We start from the raw sequence: 23,881 nt of genomic DNA, 5'->3' as shown, positions 1-23,881 counted from the left end.
CGACCTGAGCCAAAGGCAGACGCTCAACCGCTGAGCCACTCAGGCGCCCCACCTTAGACATATTTTACTTGTTTATGTTCTGGCCTCTCTGACTAGTGTATAAGCTCTGTAAGTCTAAAGACTTGTCTGTTTTGTTCACTGATGTAACTCCGGTGCCTGAAACACTACCTGGCCCACATTAGGTCCTCAATAAATGTTGTTGAAAAAATGAAGTTCTTTAACTCCTATAACCCTATGAGTTAGGTCATATTTACCCCTCTTTTTACATATGGGATAACTGATGTGCAGAAAGGTTGAGCTATTTTTTTTCAAGCTTGCATGGCTATCAAGTCAAGGAGCAGTAGTTCAGACCCTGGCCTCTCTGGAGAGCCTGTCGTTTCAACCACTGTACTACATTGCTTTATCCTGTGTGCTTCGCAGATGCCAAGATACACTGGGCTCCTCCCAGGCCCCCAAGGCACAAGAGTAGACTCTCTTGGAAGATATCTGAGGTTCTGCTAAGTGAAGTCTAGTCTGTCTCACGTACAGGAGAGGAAGTGCTGTGACCCAGGCCCGAAGTCTCGGTGGGCATCCTGGAGCTGCTTAAGCCTCTCGCCAATTGACACCTAAAGCAAGAGGCAGAAAGTCGGTGAATTCATTCTAGATATTTAGTGCAGGATTTCCAGGCACCTCTGGAAATCTTCGTGAAGGCCCTCCCAGGCTAGCTCCTCTCTGGTTTTAGCTCTTCCCCCCATCCCTGTCGCCCACCTCAGCCCATCCACGTCACTCCCAAGGGTCAGAGAAAAGCATCCTTATTGCCAGGCCACAGTCACTGCCCCCATCCACCCTAAATGCCTACACCCTAGGCCCCTCTCAGATCCTCATTTCAATTACTCCCTGCAGCCTGGAGGTTGAGAAGCCTGTTCCCTGGCCCTAAATGCTCTACTACTCTTTTCCTGTGGAGGTCCCACTTTAATGCCTCTCTGCTTTCTTCTGGCCTGAAGAAGATTCTCCCAAACATGGTTCTATCAGAGCTCTTCTTTTTTTTTCTTTTCTTTTTTTTTTAATCAGAGCTCTTCTTGATGGCTCACTCCAGGCTTCTCTTCTACCTGTAGCTGTTTCCACCGGATATTGATCTGCTCCAGGGCCCGGGAATTCTCCATTGACAAGTGTACATCAGAAATGGCAAGTTGGTGAGCCAGGTCATTCACCAATTTCACTCCATCTTTCATGGGGGAAAATTCTTCTTTGAATAGCTACAGAACCAGAACCCAAGTCCCACAGCAAACAGAGAATGGGAAAGAGGAACTGTTAGTCATTCACCTCAACCCCTCCCTCTTCATTCAAAGGTTTTTGTTTAAACAGCATGACCCAGGTACTTGCTATGACACCATCTGGACTCAGGTGTGGGTGGCCACTGTCCTTACTCTCTTCCTTTTCTGCTATCAGAAAACACCAGGGAGGGATGCCTGGGTGGCTCAGTAGTTGAGCATCTGCCTTTGGCTCAGGACATGATCCCAAGATCCCGGGATAGAGTCCCACACTGGGATTCCTGCGTGGAGCCTGCTTCCCCGCCCTGCCCCCCTGCCTATGTTTCTGCCTCTCTCTCTGTGTGTCTCTCATGAATAAATAAATTTAAAATAATAATAATAAAAGAAAACACTAGGGAAAGAAAAGACAGTAGAAGGGCAGAGGAGACTCCAGCTAAACCAGCCCCCCAAACCATCACTCAGGGAAAGGCTCATTTGCAGTCTGGGCCAACAATGAAGTTTCAGTAGCGGGGACTGGGAGGAGGGTCAGGTATCAGGGTGGACCATAGCCAGGTTAGGTAGGGGCCTGTATACCTTAAGAGCCTGGATGTGTTCAGGGAGTGAATCAATGAAGAGATCCCCAATGGGCTCCCATGTGGCTCGGACTCCCTCGGCCTGGGTCAGAGTATTGCTTAATTCCTCCATTGCCCCTTGAATCTCCAACAGCTGCTCTAGAGTGTGCTCAATGTGGCGGTGCTGGTCCACACAGCGGGCTGTCAGCTTCTCCCATAGTTCACTGGCCACTGTTGCCTGCTTCCACACAAAGCGGCTAAGGTTCTGGATCCGCTGTCTGGGAGAGGTATCTGTAAGAGCAAGCAGGAAGCCAGGTCAGGCCAACCCGGCAGGGACAGGCCAGGGAAGGAGGGACCAAGACAGACTTTTGTAAAATGTGTTCATGTGTGTTCAGCTCTATGTGCTTTATCACACATGTGGATTTGTGCGTCCCCCCACCACAGTCAGGAGAACATGTTGTTACTTTCCCCTACTATGAGGATTTCCTCATATTCTTTTTTTTTATTTCCTCATATTCTTAAAAAATGGACAAGGTAAAGAGTGAGTAAAATATTTGAAGAGGTGCAGTGAGGCAAGTCATTAAGAGTCTTATTTACATGACTCAAGAATGCTATTTTTGCATTAGTGTCTGCTGCCACTTCCATCCAAAGAAGGGAGGCATTTTTTGCCCAGGAGAGTTTAGCATAACTTACCCAAGCTTTTCCACCTAGGCTTCTAAATTGTTGGTTTCTTCTTCCTCCCTTAGCTCTCCCCTCAGAAGTAGATTCAGACCCCCACAACTCCAGGCTAATTGGAATTGCCCTGCTTTCTTTTGAGCTTGTCCTATGTGCGGCCCACTTGGCAGTAAATTGACTACTAGCTTCCTACCCAGGAGCTGGAAGTAAACTGAGAGATTCAACAGCTTTACAAAGGGCTCAATTAACAAAGAGTCCTTAGGGGCAGCCCGGGTGGCTCAGCGGTTTAGCGCTGCCTTTAGCCCAGGGTGTGATCCTAGGGACCCAGGATCCAGTCCCACGTTGGGCTCACTGCATGGAGCCTGTGTCTCTGCCTCTCTCTCTCTCTCTCTCTCTCTCTCATAAATAAATAAAATCTTTTAAAAAATAAAACAAAGAGTCTTTCCAGAGGATTCATAGCCAGTCTTGAAAGGTTGAGGACTCTTACTGAAGAAGAGAGTTCACTGGGCTACCACTCAGACCTAATCACCATGAATCCCACCCTGCTACCTTACTTGAACCTAGACTTAGAGTGGCCAACTCTACGGAGGGAAGGGACTAGAAGTCACCAGGATCAGTAGCAAAGATACACAGTAAATTTTCTCCTGAAATGTCATCACCTAGCTTTTTAGATTGTAAAAAGATTTTTTTTAATTTTCTGGTTGATTAGTGCATCACTGCATGTCTCTATGTTGGAATAAAGCAGTATGTTTTTTGTTTTTGTTTTTTAATATTTTATTTAAATTCAATTGCCAACATATAGTATAACACCCAGTGCTCATCTCATCAAGTGCCCTCCTCAGTGCCCATCACCCAGTTACCCCATCCCCCCACCCTCCTCCCCTTCTGCAACCCTTTGTTTCCCAGAGTTAGGAGTCTCTCATGGTTTGTCTCCCTCTCTAATTCTTCCCCCACTCAGTTTCTTTCCTTTCCCTTATATTCCCTTTCACTATATCGTATATTCCACATATGAGTGAAACCATGTGGATTGTTTTTCTCCAATTGAAAGGACATACTACTACTTTTATTTACTGAGTCAGCTCAATGCATTTGAGTCTTTTGTTTTTTTTTCTTTTTTATATCTCATTAGAAGGCCACACATGATGCTCCACAGAGCCACATACAGCTTTGGGCCACATGTTTGTCTCCCCTGCTCCAGGTTCTGGTTCTCTTTGCTTTTTCTTGCAATGTGAATCTTGCTCCCTCTCAGCTTTGGACTCCTAAGAGAAAATTATCCTCCCAGATAACAGCTAAGAAAATGAGTTGGGGGAAGGCAGGAAGGTGTTTAGCAGTTCATTGTTAAGAAGACAAAAAAGAGGAAGACCACCTACCTTTGCTCTCAGAACGAGGTTCCTCTAATTCCTCAAATGGGTGCTGGGACAGGAAGGCCTGAGCTGACTCCAGCACAGAATAGATATAGGGGCCCCGAGACTTGACATCTTCCATAAAGGCCTATGAAGTGTAGCAACACAGTCAACAGGGAAGTAAAATCTTTCAATTGCCTTAAATTCCATTCTGCAATTGACAACCTTTCTTTTCTTCCATGCAGTTTGATCCTTTAGCATTATCATGTATCTTTGGGCTACCCAGACATAAAGAGGTGCAGTCCTCCCTATGGGCAGAAGAATGACTTTGACACTGGGAAGTCTATTTAGTATGAAATGGGTCTGTATATGCCACAAGGTAGAGAGAAATGTGGAGATTTAGGGTTGGGAATCTTGGTTCTCTGGAAGACCCAGAAAGTCCCTGTAAGAGGCTTAGAGAAATCAAAACCAGATAGACAGGATTAAAAGCATAATTTTACTCAAATTTTTTGTTGATATGCAGAGAAGAGTACACAAATCAAATATATACAGCTCAATGAATTTCCATTAGTGATTCCATATCTGTAATTAGTACTAAGATCAAGAAACAGAATTCCACCAGCATCCCAGAAGGCACACTCAGTGGTCCCTTCTGGTCATTATCTCATCCTTCCCCCTTAGGTAACCACTATCCTGACTTGTAATACCACTGATTAGTTTTGCCCATCTTGAACCTTATATAAATGGTATCATACAGTATATACTCTTTTTTTTGTATCTGGCTTTTTTTTCCCCACTAAACATACTGTTTTTAAGAGTCATCTGGGCTGTGGCATGTAGCTATAGTTTATTTTCTTGCTGTACTGTATTCCATTCTGTATCCACCTTTTAAATTGAAATATAATTGACATATAAGATTGTATAAATTTAAGGTATATAACATGTTGATTTGATGCATTTATATTGCAATATGATTGCCATTGTCACCTTAGGTACACCTCTGCTATGTCACACAATTATTTCTTCTAGTACATACTGTATTCATTTTTTTTTATTTATGATAGTCACAGAGAGAGAGAGAGAGAGAGAGGCAGAGACACAGGCAGAGGGAGAAGCAGGCTCCATGCACCGGGAGCCTGACGTGGGATTCGATCCCGGGTCTCCAGGATCGCGCCCTGGGCCAAAGACAGGCGTTAAACCGCTGCGCCACCCAGGGATCCCTACTGTATTCATTTTTAAGAAATATCTGGGGGTGGAAGCCTGGGTGGCTCAGTCAGTTAAGCTTCTGCCTTTGGCTCTGGTTGTGATGGATCGAATCCTGCATTGGGCTCCCTGCTCAGCATGGAGGGAGTCTGCTTTTCCTTCTCCCCTCTGCCTCTCTCCGCTGCTTGTTCTCTCTCTTTCTCCCTCAATTGGATGGATAAAATCTTTAAAAAAAGGAATATATGGGGGCTTAGTTGGTTTTGGGCTTAGTTGGTTAACCATCTGCCTTCCACTCAGGTCATTATTTTGGGGTCCTGGGATGGGCCCTGCATCAGGCTCCCTGCTCAGTAGGGAGTCTGCTTCTCCCTGTCCCTGCCTCCTACTTGTGCTTTCTCTCTCTTTCTCTCTCTCTCTCAAATAAATAAATAAAATCTTTAAAAAAAGAAATATCTGTTGTTAGTTTCTGATTATAAAATGTAATATATGTCACAGAAATCTTAGAAATCTCAGAAAAGCATGAAGAAGACAACTAAAAAGAACTCTAATCTCATTACCTAGAGTTAACCATTGTGAACTTTTTGATATAGTTCCTTCTTGTTTTTGTATGTGTGTATACATGCACACACATCTACATAGATTTTGGTACAACTGAGGTCCACCTGCGTAAGCTTTGTAGCCTATGTTTTTTCCACTTAACAGTATATTATGTTCATTTTCCCATGTCCCCACTGAAAATCAGGGCAGGATTTTAAGGGAAGCCAATTTCTGATGAAAGGGCAAAAGAGAAAAGGTTTGACTGACTCTGGTGGAGTGTTATACAAAAACCAGTAAAACTGTATCCAGCCTCCTGTTACTTCAGGTGTCTAAGCAGAGGCTAAGTGCCCATCTGTCAGAATACTGCAAAAAAGATCCTTTCCCAGCTAAGAGGTTACACACCACAGCCCCCATAATTCAAACCTACTGCATGTGTCTCCTTCTCCTGTTGTACCAGGGCCACATCCCCTTGCAAGGGCAGCTGAGCTGACAGTTCCTCATCCTTTTGGCTGAGCCAGTCAATAATCTCTTGCAGAGGGAGCTGAAGCTTTCCACTATGGTCTGAGAAGGCTTCTAGGCGAGCGCTGCACACAATGCATAAGACCAGTGATTTTCAATCTTTTTTTTTTAAGTGGCAAAATGTTTTTCCCCAAATATTTATGTGGAACTTTAATACATGAAACAGATTCAAGAGGAGCTGCTCTGGTTGAAGTAGGAGGAGGCCCAGAGCCCTCCCTCTAACCCACCCACCGAGGCTTCCAAGGTACCTTCACATGGAGTGCAGTACTAAAACCAATGAGTGAGTACACGGGTGGGGAGTGTCAGTGTGCACACTGTTTATTCAGTTGCATGCCCAGCATCAGGCCAGGAAAGGGGAGGAAACTGAGCAAAGGCATTAGGGGTGACAGCCGTCAGGTTGCCCTCTCGCCCTGGAGGAACTCCAATCATGCCGAATTACTCATCAACGGAAGCTTCTCAGAGCTGCCTTCTGAGCAGGAAAGGATACAGTAAGTAGAAAGGGTAAGCCAGGTGAATGAATGTGGGCACTCACATGTGTGAGGACACATAGAAGTATATGCAACCCAAGGGTCTCAAAGGATGACAGCACTGCAGGCTAGAGATTTGACATATGGATGGAGAAAAATGCGCATACTATAATCACCTCTGTATGCCTCCCTCCACAAATGAAACATGAGCTGAGGACCAAGTAAGTGGTAGCAAGCTGGAGGCCAGCCTAGCTATAGACATCAAGCCCATTTCCCTTCGCTGACAATAACTCTTCATTGCCTCCCTACCACTGGGGCTAAGCCCTGACCTAAATTATTGCTTCCATTAATTCTCAGAGCAGCAACCTTATGAGGTAGGTACTACTATTGCCTAGGGAGGTTAAGTAATCTGCCCAAGGTCACAAAGTGAAATCACTGGTCGAGTTAGGATTTGAACTCAGGGTGATTTACTCCAGAGCCTGCATTCTTTTCAACTTCTCTATGCCACCTCATTCCAGGCAAAGCCTACCAAAAGGCAGGCGTTTGGGCTTTGATAATAGGGATTGGAGAGGAAAAGTATGGGGGTAGGTTACATTGAGGGGTAGGGAGAAGAGGGACAATTGATACCAGAATTGCCTTCATGCTCTTACTGATTTACCCTTAGCCTGAGGAGGAATAGGTTTGCTGATAACCAATGGATGAGAGTAGAAGACATAAAAGGACAGGAAAAGAGCAGATAAGATCTACTGAGATGGAGACAGGACAATTATGAGAGGAAGAGGAGGAGGGAGCAATCGTATCCTTCATTTATACATCAGTGCTTTTAGGTTCAGAAAGCATTTTCATACCTTATAACAATCCTCACAACAACATTGTGAGGGAGTTAGGACAGTTTCTTCACTCTTTTTTTTTATAGTTTAAAAAAACAAGTGAAATCCAGATAACTCAAGCCACATATCCGAGGTGACACAACTACTTAAAACTGAGGCTCAATGGTCTCATTCATTTGGGGAATATAAAATAGTGAAAGGGAATAAAGGGGAAAGGAGAAAAAATGAGTGGGAGATATCAGAAAGGGAGACAGAACATGAGAGACTCCTAACTCTGGGAAATGAACTAGGGGTGGTAGAAGGGGAGGTGGGCGGGGGGTGGGGGTGACTGGGTGATGGGCACTGAGGGGGGCACTTGATGGGATGAGCACTGGGTGTTATTCTATATGTTGGCAAATTGAACACCAATAAAAAATAAATTTATAAAAAAAAAACAGGCTCAAATCCAAGTCTCCCAAATTCTGACTCAGGGTCCTTTCCAAAGTCCAGAGAAGGAAAGGGAGAAGTGGATGATGAGGCTGATGAGAGGGTGACACACAGGCTGAGAGAATGACAAGTCGCAGCAGCAAAAGGAGCCCCACACTGTCCCAGCCAATTGCCTAAGACCCCTGTTTCTAGGGGCCGGGCCTTACCGGAGGTTGTGAGACTTCTTTTTGATTTCATTCCAACACAGATTCATGGCTGGTGGTTCTAGGGGTCCAGCGGCACCAACTGACCCGTTGAAGAGCTTTGGGCTTAGGCAGGAAACCCCAGCACCATCCTGAGGAGGCGCAGGGGCAGTAGCAGCAGCTCTAACCTGGACAGAAACACAGATATCCTGTGATCCCCAGAGTGTGCCACACTCTGCTCTGCACCAAGCCAAGAATGGGACAAATGTGAACAAGGGGAGAGAAGGGCTTGTCCCAGGGTATGTTGGGGGGTGGTGCAGGGGACGAGCGAGATAAAGGAAGACTTCATGGCTCTGTTCACTGCAAGGTCCTCTCTTGGTACAGGTCAGTCACTTTTAACTGCTAACTACTATCATTATTACTCTTACTACTGTAAATTCTGCCAAGACTACTTACTGCCCAGATGGGATTCTGGGAGTAGAGTATTTGCTTTAGATAAAGATCTGCTCAGAATTACCCAAACACTGGCAACCACAGCCTTCAAGGTAAGCTGTAGGCTCACATTTCAGTGTCCCACAGTTTACCCAACCTTCTAGAAAAGAAAGCTGAGGGGCTTCCTCAAAGATTCAGGGAGAGAGAGTAGACCAGCCAGAGAGACCTATCAGTAATAGATGTCCTACTTCCCAAATGAATCTAGTCTTTGGTGTCCCCACTCCCTCTTCCTCCACCTGCATTTTCTACCAATCAGGAAGCCTAGAAATAGTCCTAAAGGCCACTGTTCATCTTCCAGGGGTTGAGAAAGAGCTAAAGCCACATTTTTGATCCTGCTCTCCAAACGACTCTGACCAGAGTCAGCTGCCGAGAGGACCAGCCTTAGAGCCTGCCAGAGGCTCACCTTGAGCACTCAAGTTCAGAGCCCATCACTTGTTCACCCTAAAGGGTATTACAAGGCTTGGGGGGAATGAGGGTTGTGCCAAATAGCCCTTAAGAAGTTCCCTACCTCTAGCACAATGCCGGGACTACCCAGCCAGGGGCAGAAGGGGTCAGAGGGAAGGAGAGTTTGGAGGAGGAAATCTCAGCCCATGCTGCTCAATCCCAGCCTGGGGAAACCCACCTGCCTGTCTGTCTACTTGTTTGCCTTTTGTAGAAAGAACATGGTTTTGGTGGTGGCTGAGACTCCTCTAGTTTCCCTTTCTCCCAAAACCACGTTTCCTTCCCACTTAAGACTCTCCAGGCAATTTAGGAAACCAATCATCACATTAAAACCACAGCTCACATCCACATACTGAAAGGGAAGTAAGGGAGCAACCGAGCTCAGGGGCAAAGTTCTGAATTCAATTACCCTGTGTCCCCAAGAGCTGATCATACCTGTGCTACCTGGGGAGTCCACTGTAGGATTAGGCAGCTCCATGATTATCCCTCAGCTCGCATCCAGAATCAGTGCCTGGTGAGCCTCAGGCAGAGTCCTGACAGGCTCTAAGCAGGCTCCCTCAGGGAGGGCCAGCAGAGCTGAGCCAGGTCAGGAGGCGGGAGCTGTCACCCTGTTTGTTTACTGACCCCCCAGGAATCTGGAGGGGGCGGCTATGTCAGGGCTCAGCTTGTGAATCAGAGCTTTGTCCCTGGGGAATTCCAGCTCGCTTCCAGCCTGCCACACCGGGGCCAGGAAGGCCCTCCCAGGCTGCCAAGGATGGCGGGAGTGGGATTGGGCATTCCACGGTGTTGAGAAGGGGCATGCAGAGGGTAGTTTCCCTTGATCTGTTTTCCCTTTCCATGGAAGACCCAAAGGACTCTGCCTCTAGCCCCCCCTCGGCCTCCCCTGAGTTAGGAGAAAGGATCAGACCACTTTGGTGACAAACTTCTGGTAAGCTATTTCCCCAAAGCCTGGCAGGAGGCTGGGCTTGGAAATAAGCCTTAGTCTTTAACTAATTAAGTGTGCTCAGAGGCAGTGAGCAATGTGTGTGGCACACCTGGGGATGGAGCCATGGGAAGGCAGGATCAGGAAGTTGGCCAGCAGAAGATTCATCTAAGCCCACCGTGAAAACAAGGGGGTGCTCTGCCCTGCCCTGGGGAGACAGAGAGAAATGGAGGGAGAGTCATTATCCATCCCCCCCAGACCTCTCACTGCACTCTAAGTCTAGGGGGAAAGAAATGGGTCTGTGGACATCCTCCTGGACCTCCTTAGGGGAGGGAGAGGGCAAAATGGAACCCAGCCGTTCTGTGCAGGGATCCAGTGCCAGCAAGGCTCCTGTCTTCTGCTTGTGCTGCCCTGGGACACTGGTTTGAGGGGCAGGGCCCCTTCTGGAAGTGGCCACTCTTCCTCCAGCCGACTTGCCTGGGGTAAAGGTTAACATTCCCAAGCTAGGCCCCCACCCCTCAGCACTGAGGGAAAACACTTCATTTTTACCAAAAAGGGTTCTGTTCCCATCCTCGTTTATCTCCCACAGAGTCTTCTGGGCTTTCCACAGTTCCACATTGTTTCCATGCTGAGGCCCACCTACAGGAATAGCTGGAGCAGCTGCCTGACCCTTTCTGGGGGTCTGAGGTGGAGCTATTCTTGGTGGATTGGGGATGGCAGGGGATGGCAGGCCAAGAGGAGGGAATGGTTCTAGCTCTGGGTCAAAGCTTTGCTTATGGTGGGATGACTGGGCTCAAGCAAGTCTCCCAGAGTCCCCCAGACTGGGAATGCCCCAGAATTAGAAATGGCTCCTTGTGACCCAGCTACAACCAAGTGGTCCTGGTTCTGAGAGAAGTGTTTACGAAGAACTGAGCTCCACCCATATAAGGCTTTCATTCCCTTCAGACTTCTTAGTTTCCCGAATCCCCACTTGGTTCCCTTATTATACACCATCACTCGGACTCCCCTCTTGGTTCCCCCTTATATTTACAAGTGCCCCTAGCAGAGCCAGGTACACACTAGGCAGATGATGAATAACATTTTTTGTTCCCTACCAATGGCCTTCTACTTCTGGCTTTTGTGGCCAAGATGTTTGCTTCTCACCACAATCCCCAGGGGGCTCTCTCCTTATCTCTTGAAACTTTAAGACAAAGTGCCATAGGGAAGAAAGAGAAGAAACTGGACAGTGGTAGAGGAAAGGGGTTAGTCTTCCCATTCTCAATCACCAAATGAAGCCCTCAGGTCTCTCTGCCTAGGTGGTGAAGCTTGGAGGGGGTGAACAGTGTACAGGGCAAGCGTTTTGGAAGGGCCCAAGCTTCTCAATCCCTTGACCCTATGTAAGTCCCAATCTGGGGAAGGGGTAGGTACACTAAGCTGACCTGGCTTGAGAATATGTTAGAGGCTGCAATTTCTCTCTGGTTAGATGTGGGAAGACCGCTCAGGAAGAGCTGGATGTTATGCCTCTCCAGACTTTTCCCTCATTATTCTCTGCAAAATGGACTCCCCAGCATCCACATTCTTAATCCCTGCTGCTGCTCTCCCTCCCTTCCTGTTCCCTGTATATTCTGCTGCTGTCTGTACCCTCAGCAGTGACTCAGCACCACAGCCCATCTGTGAGATACTAAGAGACACAGTACTTTTTCACATCCTCATGGCCCCGGGACCTCAAAGCATTGTAGGACAAGCCAAAATATATTTATGTTAAGTCCCCCTTGTCCAGTTAACCTTCTCATGGACCTCCCTCATTGTCAGTAAAGGGGACTACTTTCTCGGGATTACTGTCTCTTGTACATAGTCTGCCCACCTACCAACATACATAAGCAGGGACAGACAACACCACCATTCTATTCTTAGGGAGGAGAGAGGAAAGGAGAGACAGGTGTGAAGCTGGAGGGATTCTTAGTGGGGCTGAGCCAGGAGCTATAAGACTAAAGACCTGAGAGGAAGAGCCAATGGAAGGAGAACAAATATTCCACAGGTTCAGACTATAAAGTATGCCATAAAGAAGCTAAGGCAAAGGAAGGACCCACCTTGTCCTAGGTCATACTCCAAAAGGTCACTCTTCTGGGATCTCTCTTAAGAAGTTAACATGGAACTTGTCCCCCTCAGCCACATGGGCCCTACCCAGGCCAACACATTTCCTTGCCCCATGCCCCCTATAAAAGGCTTCATGAGTGACAAGGGATGAGCCAGAAGGAGGTTCCGTGGCCTCCAAAGGGTTTCGTATATATAGAGTCCCCCAGAATTTTAGGAAGCATGGACACCCACAAGAACACACACAGATCCTGTGTCCACACTTTTTCCACAGGACGTTGTCTTGCTATCAGCCTCTTACCTGAGGCTGGGGGCAAGTGCTTCGGAGGCTGCTGCTGTGATGGAACTTGTCAGCTGCCCGCCATTCATGACATCGTGGGAGGGTGTAAGGGCATCCCTGCATGACCATAGGTTGCATCAGAACCAAGGCTCATGGAGGGTGAGAATGGGCAATGCACCGACTGTTGACCATAAGCACCTGGAAAAGTAACAAGGAGAGGTTAAGAGTCAAGACCTAGAAAAGGCCTATGAACCCAACACTTACTCAAAGGTGCCTTCGCCAATTATGTAAATAAGTAGTCAATGCTTACTGGTCTACCCAGTAGTTTTTCCCAGGCTGCCATCTACCATAAGAGACTTTATTAAATCATAGACCAAAATAGTATTTATTGTTTATCTATTGTGCTTTGTGCTACAGACACAAAGATGATTTGCTGTCTAAGATCTCACAACCTAGACAAGAGGGTGGGGGAGATCAGGGTGGGGGGAGGCAGTCATATAAGCTCATAACTATAGTAAAATGCTTATGTGGCAAGCACTATAATTGAGATTTGACCAGAAGGCTACGGGAGCACAGACTGGGCAACAACTAAGTCGAGAATGTGCAAAGATTTCAGAGAGACTGCATTTGAGATGGATCTCAAGGGACAAGTAGATGTTTGCCTAGCAGAGAAGGGTGTTCCCAGCAGAGGAACCCACCTATGCAAAAGTGGATGCCACCAAAAAAGGCATAGCATGTTCAGAGCACAGTAAGCTCCATTCAGCTAGAATTTAGGAGGCACAGAGATGAAAAAGACATGGTGCCTGCCCCCGAGGAGTTCCCATATAGAAAGAACAGGCATGGGAAAAATCAAGCCACAACGTGCTATTTGTATTAATAATAGAAGTATTTATGGGATGGAGTGAAGGGATAGATGAGTTGAGTTCTACCTGGTCATGTCAGGAAAAGCCTCCCTAGAGGAAATACACTTGAGTTGAGCCATGAAAGAGAAATCAAGATTGTCATTAGGTGTGGGAGATAAAACCAAATAATAATTTCAAACAGCACAAAATGAAATGTATGGTGTGACCAGAGTACAAGGCAGGTGTCCTGTAGGAAGCAGTAGACTAGGCTGAAAAATGAGGCTGTGGCCAGATTGGGTCATGCCTTGAATGACAAGCAGAGAATTCTGAGCTTTATCTTGTAGACAATTGGGAGGCACTGAGGATTTTAAGCAGGGGAGTGACTCGACCAGAATTGCATTTTAGAAAGAGCCCTCTGGCTGCTTTTGTGGAGTGATTCTCCCTGGGGAAGAACCTATTGAGAAGCTGTTATAATTGGCAAGCAGTTGCAGTGAGGAAGGAGTAGAGTGCACAGAATGAGATACTTACTGAAGAGGTAAAATACATTGAGCTCAGTGATCAATTGGATGTGAAGGGTGAAGGAGGTGAAGGAGTGAAAAGTTTCTAAGTTGGGAGCTGGGTGGAATATGTTGCCAACAGCAAAAGACGGAAGACAGAAGGAGCAAATTTGGTGTGGTAGGGAGTGAGGGCAGTGTTCCATAATAACCTATGCTTGAGACATATTCAGCTTTAGAAGAGCTGCAAAAAGGAAGATATGAATGAAAAAGTTGGGTGCACAAATCAGTGGACAGTTTAGTGAATGTACACAAGTGTAATGAGAATGGGTAACAAAGACAATGCTTGTAAATGCTAAAAGTGCTATCTTTCAGTGTTGGGCAAAGACATGCAAACCCTGATCCAAAGGGCAGGGAGTGAGTACCTGTAACTCCTTATGTTGATGATTAAAGAGCCATCATTTTTATTCTCTATTTCAGTGGTTCCTAACATTTTAGGTATAAGGGCCCCTTCTTAAGATTAAAAAAAAGAATCTCACTTCACCCACTCATACCTACAATAGTAGCTGTACTTTTAGTACTTACAAAGTGAGAAAAAAAAACACTCATACATTTAAAGATCTGTGGAGTTCTTGCATCGAGTATTCTTCCTTCCTCCTCAGGGGTCCCTGGTCCAAAATTGGGGACTATTACAGATCATAGAGATGCAAGAGTTTATGGTCTGAAGAACACTTTATTGTACTCAAAGTCTCTAAAGATTACACAGCTACATAGCTCCTCATGCTTGAAGAGATTCTCCAAAGAATGGTTGAAAAGATGGCTCTCTTATCTGACACCAACATAAAATAATTAGTAACTCAGATTTAAAAAGTATTACTATAGATGTGTTATAAGCATGAAGGCTACAAAAGACTTGCCGTCAGAACTTTTTATATTAACATTATTATTTTTGAAGATTACACAAGTATTGTATGTTCTTTAAAGAAAAACTGGCAAACACAAAAAATCACAAGGATGAAAATTAAAATAACCTATAATACTACCACCCAGAATATTACTAATAGGTGAGAAGCCTTACAGTAGTTTTCTATGAAAAAAAAATCCATACATATCTACTTGTCATCATATGATATATATCATTTTATATTATGCTTTTTTCATTTGCCATTTATATCATGATCATTTTAGAATGTCACTAACTATTCCTCTAAAACATGATTTCTAATGGCTGCAAAGGTGATAGAGCACTATGGGTGAGGCACAGGCTTTGGTATCATATAGATCTAGAGTCAGATCCACATTATTCATCTTAATAGCAGTGCAGCCTGGGATGAGTTAACCTCTCTGAGCTTCAGTATTCTCATCTGCAAAATGGAAATGACAATGATACTGCCTTCGAGAATTATTCTAACTACTAAAATTAATAATGTATTTAAATAACTTAGCGCAGTGTCTGGCAATAGTATACTGCTCAATAAATGCTAGCTGTAATCATTGTTGTATACTATTCAATTGAATGGATATACCATAATTTTAACAAGCAGACATAAGTCACACTGCAATGAACAGCCCTGTGCATATTTGTGATTCTTTTGATAATTTCCTAGAAGGGAGAATTCCTGGACCAAAGTTTCAGGCTTGTGATGCACATTTCTAAATCGCCATAGAAAAAATAGTTAGATCACTTTATACTAACACCAGCAATGTATGAGAGTGCCAGTTTCCTGGCACACTTGCCAACAGTGAGTATTCTTATTTCTAAAGTATCTTTGCCAATTTTATAAGAGAAGATGGCATCTTGAGGAGTACTCTGTACTTCCTTAATTACTAAAGATGCTTAATCTTTTCCCTACATTGTTAGTGACCAGTTGTATTTCTTCTTTTGTGAGCTACATCTTTGTCTCTTTTGAGGTCAACCTCTACAGGTTAACTTCCTTGCTTCTTATTTCTCTACTGCCCTGATGTCAGGTTATTACAAAACAACACCGCCTTCAGCCCAGGGTGTGATCTTGGAGACCTGGGATCGAGTCCCACGTCGGGCTCCCTGCATGGAGCCGGCTTCTCCCTCTGCCTGTGTCTGTGCCTCTCAATCTCCCTCTGTGTCTCTCATGAATAAATAAATAAATAAATAAATAAATAAATAAATAAATAAATAAAATCTTTAAAAAAAAGAGATTAAGATGCTGAGACATGAGTGAGCCTGGACCTCTCTATCTCCATGATGTCCCACATTACTACCTATACATACTGATTCTCTTCCTATTCCTTTTAGTTTGCAGAGGCTGTAAGGAATTGGAGATGAATCTTAGTCCCCAGATGGCCAAGTGTAGGAAATAAGATATATTTTTAAAAAGTATAAGTTAAGGGAAAAAATGATTCATACCTTATGTGGTACACAGAAACCATGCTATGAGAGGTCACAGAGGAAGAAGTGTTAGCCTTAAATTGGAGGGATTTAGGACATATTTATGGAAGAGATGCTTATGAGCTAAGGTGAGAAGATTTGTACACATGGAGTAGTGTGAAAAATGCTTTGGTGGTGGAGCTAACTCTTCTGTGCTTTTCCCTAGGGCTCCTGCTAGATACCAAGCTGTGGCTGTCTGCTACTAGGAATACTCTTTCTGGTTTCCAAAGCACATAGAGGCCCTCCCAGGGAGATTCAGTTGGGAGACATTGTTTCTCTTTGGCAGAGATAAAAGCCTTAAAACCATGTCAGAAATACCAGGATTCCAACATGAAAGCAAAATTATTGGCTAATGGAAGACAAGATCCATGTCTGATATTTATTTCTATCCTACATATTTTTTTAAGACAGTGCCAGGTACACAGTAGGCACTAGTGAATATATCCTGACTTGATTTATGGAATTGAACTCCAATTAGGTAAATGTATAAGTCCTCAAATTTGTCAGTACAAATACCAGAAGGCATGAAGAAAAACACTGCAAATAAACACATATTTATTTGCATTTGGATACAGTGATGTATACAGAATATTAGCATTTGAAGCAAGCCTTGAAATGGCAAAACAAAAATTACAAACAACCCAAATTTCTATTACTAGGGGACTAGTTAAATAAATAATGGTATATCCATACAATGGAATTCTATATACCTGTTAAAAACATAATTAAGAACACTTTATGTGCCTCTATGGAATAATCTCTTAGGACATAATTTTAAGTAAAAAGAAAAGAAGAAAACGTAAGGTAGTTAGTTTACATTTGTGTAAAACCAAAAGGAAAACATATGTCTATGCAAAAAAATCACATGCAATAAAATAAAAATATACAAAAGAATCAGTTCATATTGACTGCCCTTGGAGAAGGGAACCAAGTGGCTACCAGACAGAGGTGGGAGAATGCTTTCCATTCCTTTGGGATTTTCTCTCTTTTTCAAACTGAGAAATACACTACATTTACACAAAGTGTATAAAGCATATGTGTAAAATATGCTGAATTATTATAAAGCAAATTCCCACATAGTCACTACTTGAGTTGAAAAACAGAATAATTACCCACATTCACAAAAGTCCTGTGCCACTAACAAGAGATGTGGTTTCGGAGTGCCGGGGTGGCTCAGTTGGTTGAGTGTCTACCTTCAGCTCAGGTCATGCATGATCCCGGGGTTCTGGGATCAAGTCCTGCTAAGTCCGCTGAGCAGGGAGCCTACTTCTTCCCCTCCCTCTACCCCTCTCCTCCTACCCAACCCTTTCTCTGCTCCCTATCTTGTTCTCACTCCCTCTCTCAAATAAATACATAAAATCTTAAAAAAAAAAAAAGGACACCGAAGAAAGGAAGCAGTAAGTAATTTGTTCAAAGTGATATTGTGAATATGGAGTGAGAAGCTGGGATTTGTATCCAGACAGATGTGTCACAGAATACAAATTCTTCACTGTTACACTATTCGGCCTCTGTAAATTCTAGAACCCAGGCCCTGAGGCATTGTATTCACTGGCTCCTAGCAAGCAGAGATTTTTTTTTTTTTTTTTTTTTTGGCTATGGGCCACCAGGTGGGAGCCCAAGCACTGACTCAGTTCTGTCATCCCCAGGCAGACACAAGCAATTAAGAGGATGCAGTAAGTCTGGGGTCTGGGGTATCACCCAGCTGGCAAACCCTACAGAACAGGTAGATGACCTACCTTTCTAGGACATCTGAAAAGTAAAATTCTGGTGAACTCTCCTAGTCTGACCTCTGAGCTTCTCCTGTGCCTTAGAACTCAGTAAATATATATTCTTTTAAATGAATGAGTAGTCTTTCTATCTATAGAGAAGTCTAGGAACCTATCCTATAGAAATACTTGCAGAGGGGCACCTGGGTGGCCCAGTCAGTTAAGCATCGGCCTTCGGCTCAGGTCATGATCCCAGGGGTCCTGGGATCCAGCCCCGAGTTGGGCTCCCTGCTCAGCAGGAAGCCTGCTTCTCCCTCTCCCTCTGCCTGCCTGCCACTCCCCCTGCTAGTGTTCTCTCTGTCAAATAAATAAATAAAATCTTTAAAAAAAATACTTGCAGAAATGGATGAGGATATCTGCTGTAGTATGTTTCTAATAGCAAAACTCTGCAATTGACTCAAGTGGTCATTAATTGGGGACCAGCTAAGTGGACCATATGTCAAAGAAGTGGCACAGCATGACGGTTAAATGTGTGCACTCTGAGCCAGGGCACCCAAGTTTGCATCCCGGCTCTCCTACTTATCAGCACAGGTTTGGACAGGCCCCCTATTCTTACTGTGCTTCCATCCCTGCCTCTGTAAAACAGGAATAATGAAAAGACCTACCTCTTAGCCTTATTGCAAGGAATTCATTCATAGTTTCTGACATCTAGGAAGTACTCAAACCTTGCCTACTATTATAGCCACACATGAAATGAAATATCCTGTAGCTGTTAAAAAGGAAGAGGTAGATCTATGCCCACTGATTTGAACAGATATTGAAGGTATATATTTTAGATAAAAGAAAACATATTCAAAATAATATGTCTGATAGAACATCAATTATGTAAAAAGCTTTTGAAAAAAAATCTACATGTGTATATGCATAGAAAGAAAGCCTGCAAGGATACACAAAACCGTTCAGCAATATTATTTCTAGAGGGTTGCATTGAGGGGGATTCTCCCTTTGATTTATACACTTGGTGTGTGTATATATGTACACATACATATACACATATACACACACATGTTTGTATGTAGGTATCTTATAACAAGCATTTACTATTCTTGGGGAAAAATAGATAAATAGGAAAGACTTTTAAATCATGAGAGGCTTAGAAAAGAACAAGGCATGTTAGTAAATTGAACACCAATAAAAAATAAATTAAAAAAAAAAAAGAAAAGAACAAGGCAGTGGGAAGAAGATCCCTCCTCTCATGGGCTATAGATTCCTCCCTCCAATCAAACGTAACACTGAATGATGGCCCCCTCTCTCACAGCGCTGCCTTTCTACCTGACAGCATGGCACAAAGAGACAAGACACACATTTCATTGGTACCTAACCTTGTTGTGTGGTCCTAAAATAATTCTTGCAATGTAGCCAAAAACTGAGGTTCTGCTTCAGATGCTCTTACTTAATGAATAAATCATGGAGACTCGGGTTGTCAAACTGGGAGGGACCTTAGAGATTATCTAGACCAATCCCTCATTTACAAACAGAAACAATGAAATATGTTCCTGAGAAGTTAGCTGTTATCAAGCAATTTTGAGAAAGGAAGTTTATTTTCCAGTGAAAAGAATCAGAGATGCATCCCCATGGGAAGCATTTTGTTCTAAGGCCAATGAATACAATATATCTGAAATGATTATACATCACTGGTGGGCGTATAAGTTAGTAAACCATTGTGGAGAGCAATTTGACAATATCTCCCAAAAGTGAAGATTTTCCTACCCTGGGATATGATTGACTCCTTTCTAGATATATACCCAATAGCAACAGTCACATAAGAATATCTACAAAAGAATGATCCTAATAGCCCTGTGAGCCAAAAACCGGAAACACCCAAATGTCCATAAATAGTAGAATGAATAAATAATTCATGGCATATTCATTAAATGGAAAGCTATACAATAGTGAAAAAATAAGTGACCTAGAGGCACATGTCACAATATGGATGATTCACAAATATAACACTAAATTTTTAAAAATTGGACAAGAAAGGACGCCTGGGTGGCTCAGCAGTTAAGCGTCTGCCTTCGGCTCAGGGCATGATCCTGGAGTCCTGGGATGGAGTCCCACATCGGGCTCCTTGCATGGAGCCTGCTTCTCTCTCTGCCTGTGTCTCTGCCTCTCTCTCTCTTTCTGTGTCTTTCATGAGTAAATAAAATAAAATTTTAAAAAGTCTTAAAAAAATGAAATAAAAAATTGGACAAAAATACATCCCATTGATATACATTTTTAAAACATGCAAAGTGGTATATGCTGTTTAAAGACATATACGTAAAAAAAATAAAGACACATACATATGCAGTGAAAGTATAAATAAACGCATGAGAATCATAAACACCAAATCCAGGAGAGTGGTTACTTCGGAGGGAGATGGTGAGGTGAGGAGAAAGCTTTAATCATAGAAGGATAGACAGAGGGTTTCAATTCTATCGGTGATTTTTTTTCTTAAGCTGAGTGGTAGGTATTCTGATTCTTATTATATTATTCCTTATTATCTTTTTGAACATATAAAATTTTTCACAGAGCATCAGTTGAAAGAATGCAACAAATCTCAGGCTGAAAAGAATCCACACTTTTCCAGATGTAACAAAATACTAAAAGAAATGTATGAGATGCAAATACTGCACTCCAAATGACAGGATTATTCCTTAAACCTGTTTCATTTTCCTAGGACTAGTTTCACAGAAGAAAACCTGCTAGAGAAGCAGCAGTGGACTGATAATCAGGAGATGAGGGTTCCACTCTCTCAGATATTCATCAGCTTCGGAGAGGAGAACAATTTGACTAATCTCTTTTCACATTTAAAAATGTAATGTTGGACTAGATTATCTTACAAACTTTTCTATATGATAATTTCTTCCAGCTTTTTTTTTAGAGCAATTCTCAAAACCGTGTTTGCAAGATACTAAAGTGTTTTTCATGTAGGGGCACCTGGGTGGCTCAGTCATTTAAGTGTCTGCCTTCGGCTCAGGTCGTGATCCCAGGGTCCTGGGATTGAGCCCTGCATCTGGGCTCCCTGCTCATCAGGGAGTCTGCTTCTCTCTCTCCCTTTGCCTCTGTGTGCTCACTGTTCTCTCTCTCTCTCAAATAAATACATAAGTAAATCTTTTTTTTAAATAAAGTGTTTCCATGTAGGAAAGTGTTCCCTGGTCAAATCAGTTTGGGAAATACTGGGTTAAACGAAACTAAACAGATTTATTTATGGCAGTATGTCTTGGAGCCTTTAAGATGCTTAAATACATTGTGACTCTCTAAGAGGAGAATTCAGTTTTGAAGCATTTTCAAAGTTATTGGCCCACAGAATGCACCCCCACACTGCCACCACCATCACTCCTTATTTTAAAACAGAATCTATTAACATTCTCTCAGATCAGTGTTCTGTGAGACATCAGTTTGGTAAATGCCGTCCTGGAAGGATTTGTCTCACTTGCTATTTCAGTTTCAGATGTGTGATTAGAATCCCTTATAAGGGAGGAATGTAGTTTCATGGTATAGCTTCCATAGAGTGGGTTTCCTTTGAGTGAGTGTTGCTGGCAAGTTTAGAAGGATATCTTCTTGGGCTTCCTTGGTGAGAGCCCATCCTATCTGGCACTGTGGCAGATTTAACATCAGAAACTTCTGGGTGTCTATACTTAGAAGTGCTACATCCCAGATACACTCTCTAATTCTGGCTCTTGGGCCTTTGATAAGTTTACTGCTTCGAGCCATATTTCCTCCTTTGGGTGATTTTGGAACTGAAGGGTGGGTGCCCTGTCCCAGAGCTCAGAGATACTTGGCAAGAGCAGAATGCCTGGGGCCGGGGGCGGGGTGGGGGTGGGGGGGCTCAAATCTCATAGGAAGAAGAACCCTCTCCATGTGTCTTCTTCCCCCAATAGTTTGCAGGAAGTAGGACTGCAGGGAAGAGGCCGACTTGCCCAAGAAAAGAGGGGCTCAGTCTTTTTTCAGGGACAGGACACTTACCACTTCCACTGGCAGCACTGCCTTTTCAGGGAGGGTTTCCCTAAGCCGAGTCCACAAAATTCTGTGACCCTCTCCCCGCCCAAATCCCAGAGAGGAAAACCTCCCGAGATTTAGTGGTTCCCACAGGGCCTTTTATTTTTTTTTATTTTTATTTTTTTTATTTATTTATGATAGTCACAGAGAGAGGGAGAGAAAGAGAGACAGGCAGAGGGAGAAGCAGGCTCCATGCACCGGGAGCCCGATGTGGGATTCGATCCCAGGTCTCCAGGATCGCGCCCTGGGCCAAAGGCAGGCGCCAAACCGCTGCGCCACCCAGGGATCCCCACAGGGCCTTTTAAAAGGTGATTTACCTGAGGGTCTTTAATCTGGAAACAAGGATTTCTTTAGAAAAGTCAGGAGCTGAGGTGAACCCGACACAGAGCTTTCTAAAGGCTTTCGTTCTTTTGAATGATCAAAAAGAAAAGGTGAGAGAAAAGTATGCTCTCTTCCATTCAGCATGCTGCTACTGCTGTTGTCCCTCCTTGTCTATTCCACTTCACCCCAGCCCAGCCCAGCCACCTGCTTGAACCCCACACTCACGAGGCCTAGCCCTGCCTGCCTGCCTGCCAGCCAAAGGCAGGAGAAACCTTAACCACTTTGCAGTCTCAAGCCCACTTACCAGGCTTGGGGACCTGGGCCCGGAGCCAGGAAAGATAAGAAGACTGGAAAGAACAGGGTGTTTGACTCCAGGAGAGGTCAGCCCCATTGCAAAGCACGCCCAAGCGAATGCTTTTGAGTAGTGAAGAAGTATCTCCTGGTGACAAGGGGGTTGAGAGGAAACCAAAAGGAAGGTAAAAGGAGCCAGGAAGTGAGGGCGGAGAGAAGGATGTGCCTCCAGCACCAGGCTCCTAAGCAGAGCCCACTGGACTCCAAGGAAGCACTCCTGTGTCCTGTTTGCTGACTAGACAGTCATTTGCTCTGAGGGGGAAACCTGCTCTGAGGTCCCACGTTTCCTCTCTCCTCCCTTTTCAGCCAATGCTTTCCACACCCCTCCCTTTTCCTTCCCGCCAGGAAATCCACCCTTGGACAAGAAAGGTATGTCACTGAGAACAAACACAAATGAACACACAAACACATACACAAACAAATACATAAATAAATAATACCCCTCTCCTCCCTGAGAAGCAAACTGTGGACCTTCCTCTTAGTCATTAGTTGCTCAAATTTGGCTCGACTTTGCATTTCAGGGCACCGTTCTTCTCCCCACTCCGAGTCCGAGCAGCAGCTACTTCATCGTGGGCATTTTTTTAATGCAAGTTTTCCCCCAAAGGCACACGCAGGCAGCAGGCAGGGACACACACACACACACACACACACACACACACACACAGTACCTCTGGAGCTTCCCTTCCCTCAGTCCTTTCCCCTCAGCCGGCTGAGAAAGGGCTGAGAAAGGGCGAGGCTGGGGGATCCTTTCTCTGTGGCCTACCTTCTGATTTCCGTCAGGTCTGAGGAGCAGGCTGCAATGGGGCGCCGGCTGCCTCTGTGAATCAGCAAAGAAGTCCCTGAGACAGGGCTGCCGACAGCTGCCGTGTGCACACTCTCCCTCTGTCTCTCCCACCTTCCTGCCCTCTTCTCTCTCTCCTCCTCCTCCTCCCCTCTCAGAGCCGCTCTGTGTTGCTATGCAATCGCATCGGGACTTTCGGCGCGGCCAAGATACCCTTGGCTGGGCAAATGCTGGAAGGGCAAGGACAGTTTTTGTAAAAACCACCGGAGCCTTAGCGGCTGTCTCTCGGAGATCTCAATTCATTAGGAGCAGAGGAGGAAAGCGGAAGAGGCTGAGAGGCAGAAGGGGAGAGGGGGAGAGGGGGAGAGGCTTCCACTGGGGAGGAGGAGACAAAAGAGGCCCGGGGATCAATACGGGAGCTGCTGAGCGAGGAGCCTGGGCCCCAACTTCTACGGATCTTGCCCAGAGCCCAAGCCAACTTCAGAGCCAGCAGCTGGCAGGGTCCCTCGGTCAGCCAGTCCAGGATTCAGCTTCCGTGCTGGAGACTGAAACACTCTGCTCTAGAACTGTCATTGGTACCCAAGGTGCAGTCGTGGGCCAGGGCTGACTTCCTGTTACCCCAAAGTTCTCTGCTCACCTCTGTTAGCTGTACATGTCGAAAGAGCCTCCACGATGAGGGAAACAAAATGGACCTTGAATGATTTGAGAAAATAGATCTCCTCCATGCCTCTCCTCAGCAACTACCCCAGTAAC

At 44.7% G+C, this 23,881-nt stretch overlaps 1 protein-coding gene across 7 annotated transcripts in view; it reads right to left on the bottom strand.

Moving 5' to 3' along the window:
* The window catches only part of DRP2 (dystrophin related protein 2), a 68,472-nt gene extending 44,896 nt beyond the window's left edge, over positions 1-23,576 (bottom strand). Inside the window, exons 1-9 of one of the 7 annotated variants that reach the window (XR_007409313.1) lie at positions 23,111-23,576; positions 12,210-12,386; positions 9,948-10,043; positions 8,005-8,168; positions 5,984-6,140; positions 3,847-3,967; positions 1,824-2,092; positions 1,089-1,235; positions 527-605 (exon numbers count right to left, since the gene is read on the bottom strand). Coding sequence is in view for 6 of the 7 variants with exons in the window: in XM_049107284.1 (XP_048963241.1) it covers positions 527-605; positions 1,089-1,235; positions 1,824-2,092; positions 3,847-3,967; positions 5,984-6,140; positions 8,005-8,168; positions 9,948-10,043; positions 12,210-12,326 (1,150 nt within the window). In the remaining variant the exon portion in view is untranslated. Of the gene's footprint in view, positions 1-526; positions 606-1,088; positions 1,236-1,823; positions 2,093-3,846; positions 3,968-5,983; positions 6,141-8,004; positions 8,190-9,348; positions 9,482-9,947; positions 10,044-12,209; positions 12,387-23,110 lie in introns of those variants that run through there. The other 6 variants (XM_049107284.1, XM_025431710.3, XM_025431711.3 and 3 more) reach the window with 6 other exon arrangements.
* Positions 23,577-23,881: the final 305 nt, after the last annotated feature.

Source organism: Canis lupus, chromosome X (assembly GCF_003254725.2).
Source record: "Canis lupus dingo isolate Sandy chromosome X, ASM325472v2, whole genome shotgun sequence".
NCBI lineage: Eukaryota > Metazoa > Chordata > Mammalia > Carnivora > Canidae > Canis > Canis lupus.
This window is presented reverse-complemented; position numbering and strand designations above follow the sequence as displayed.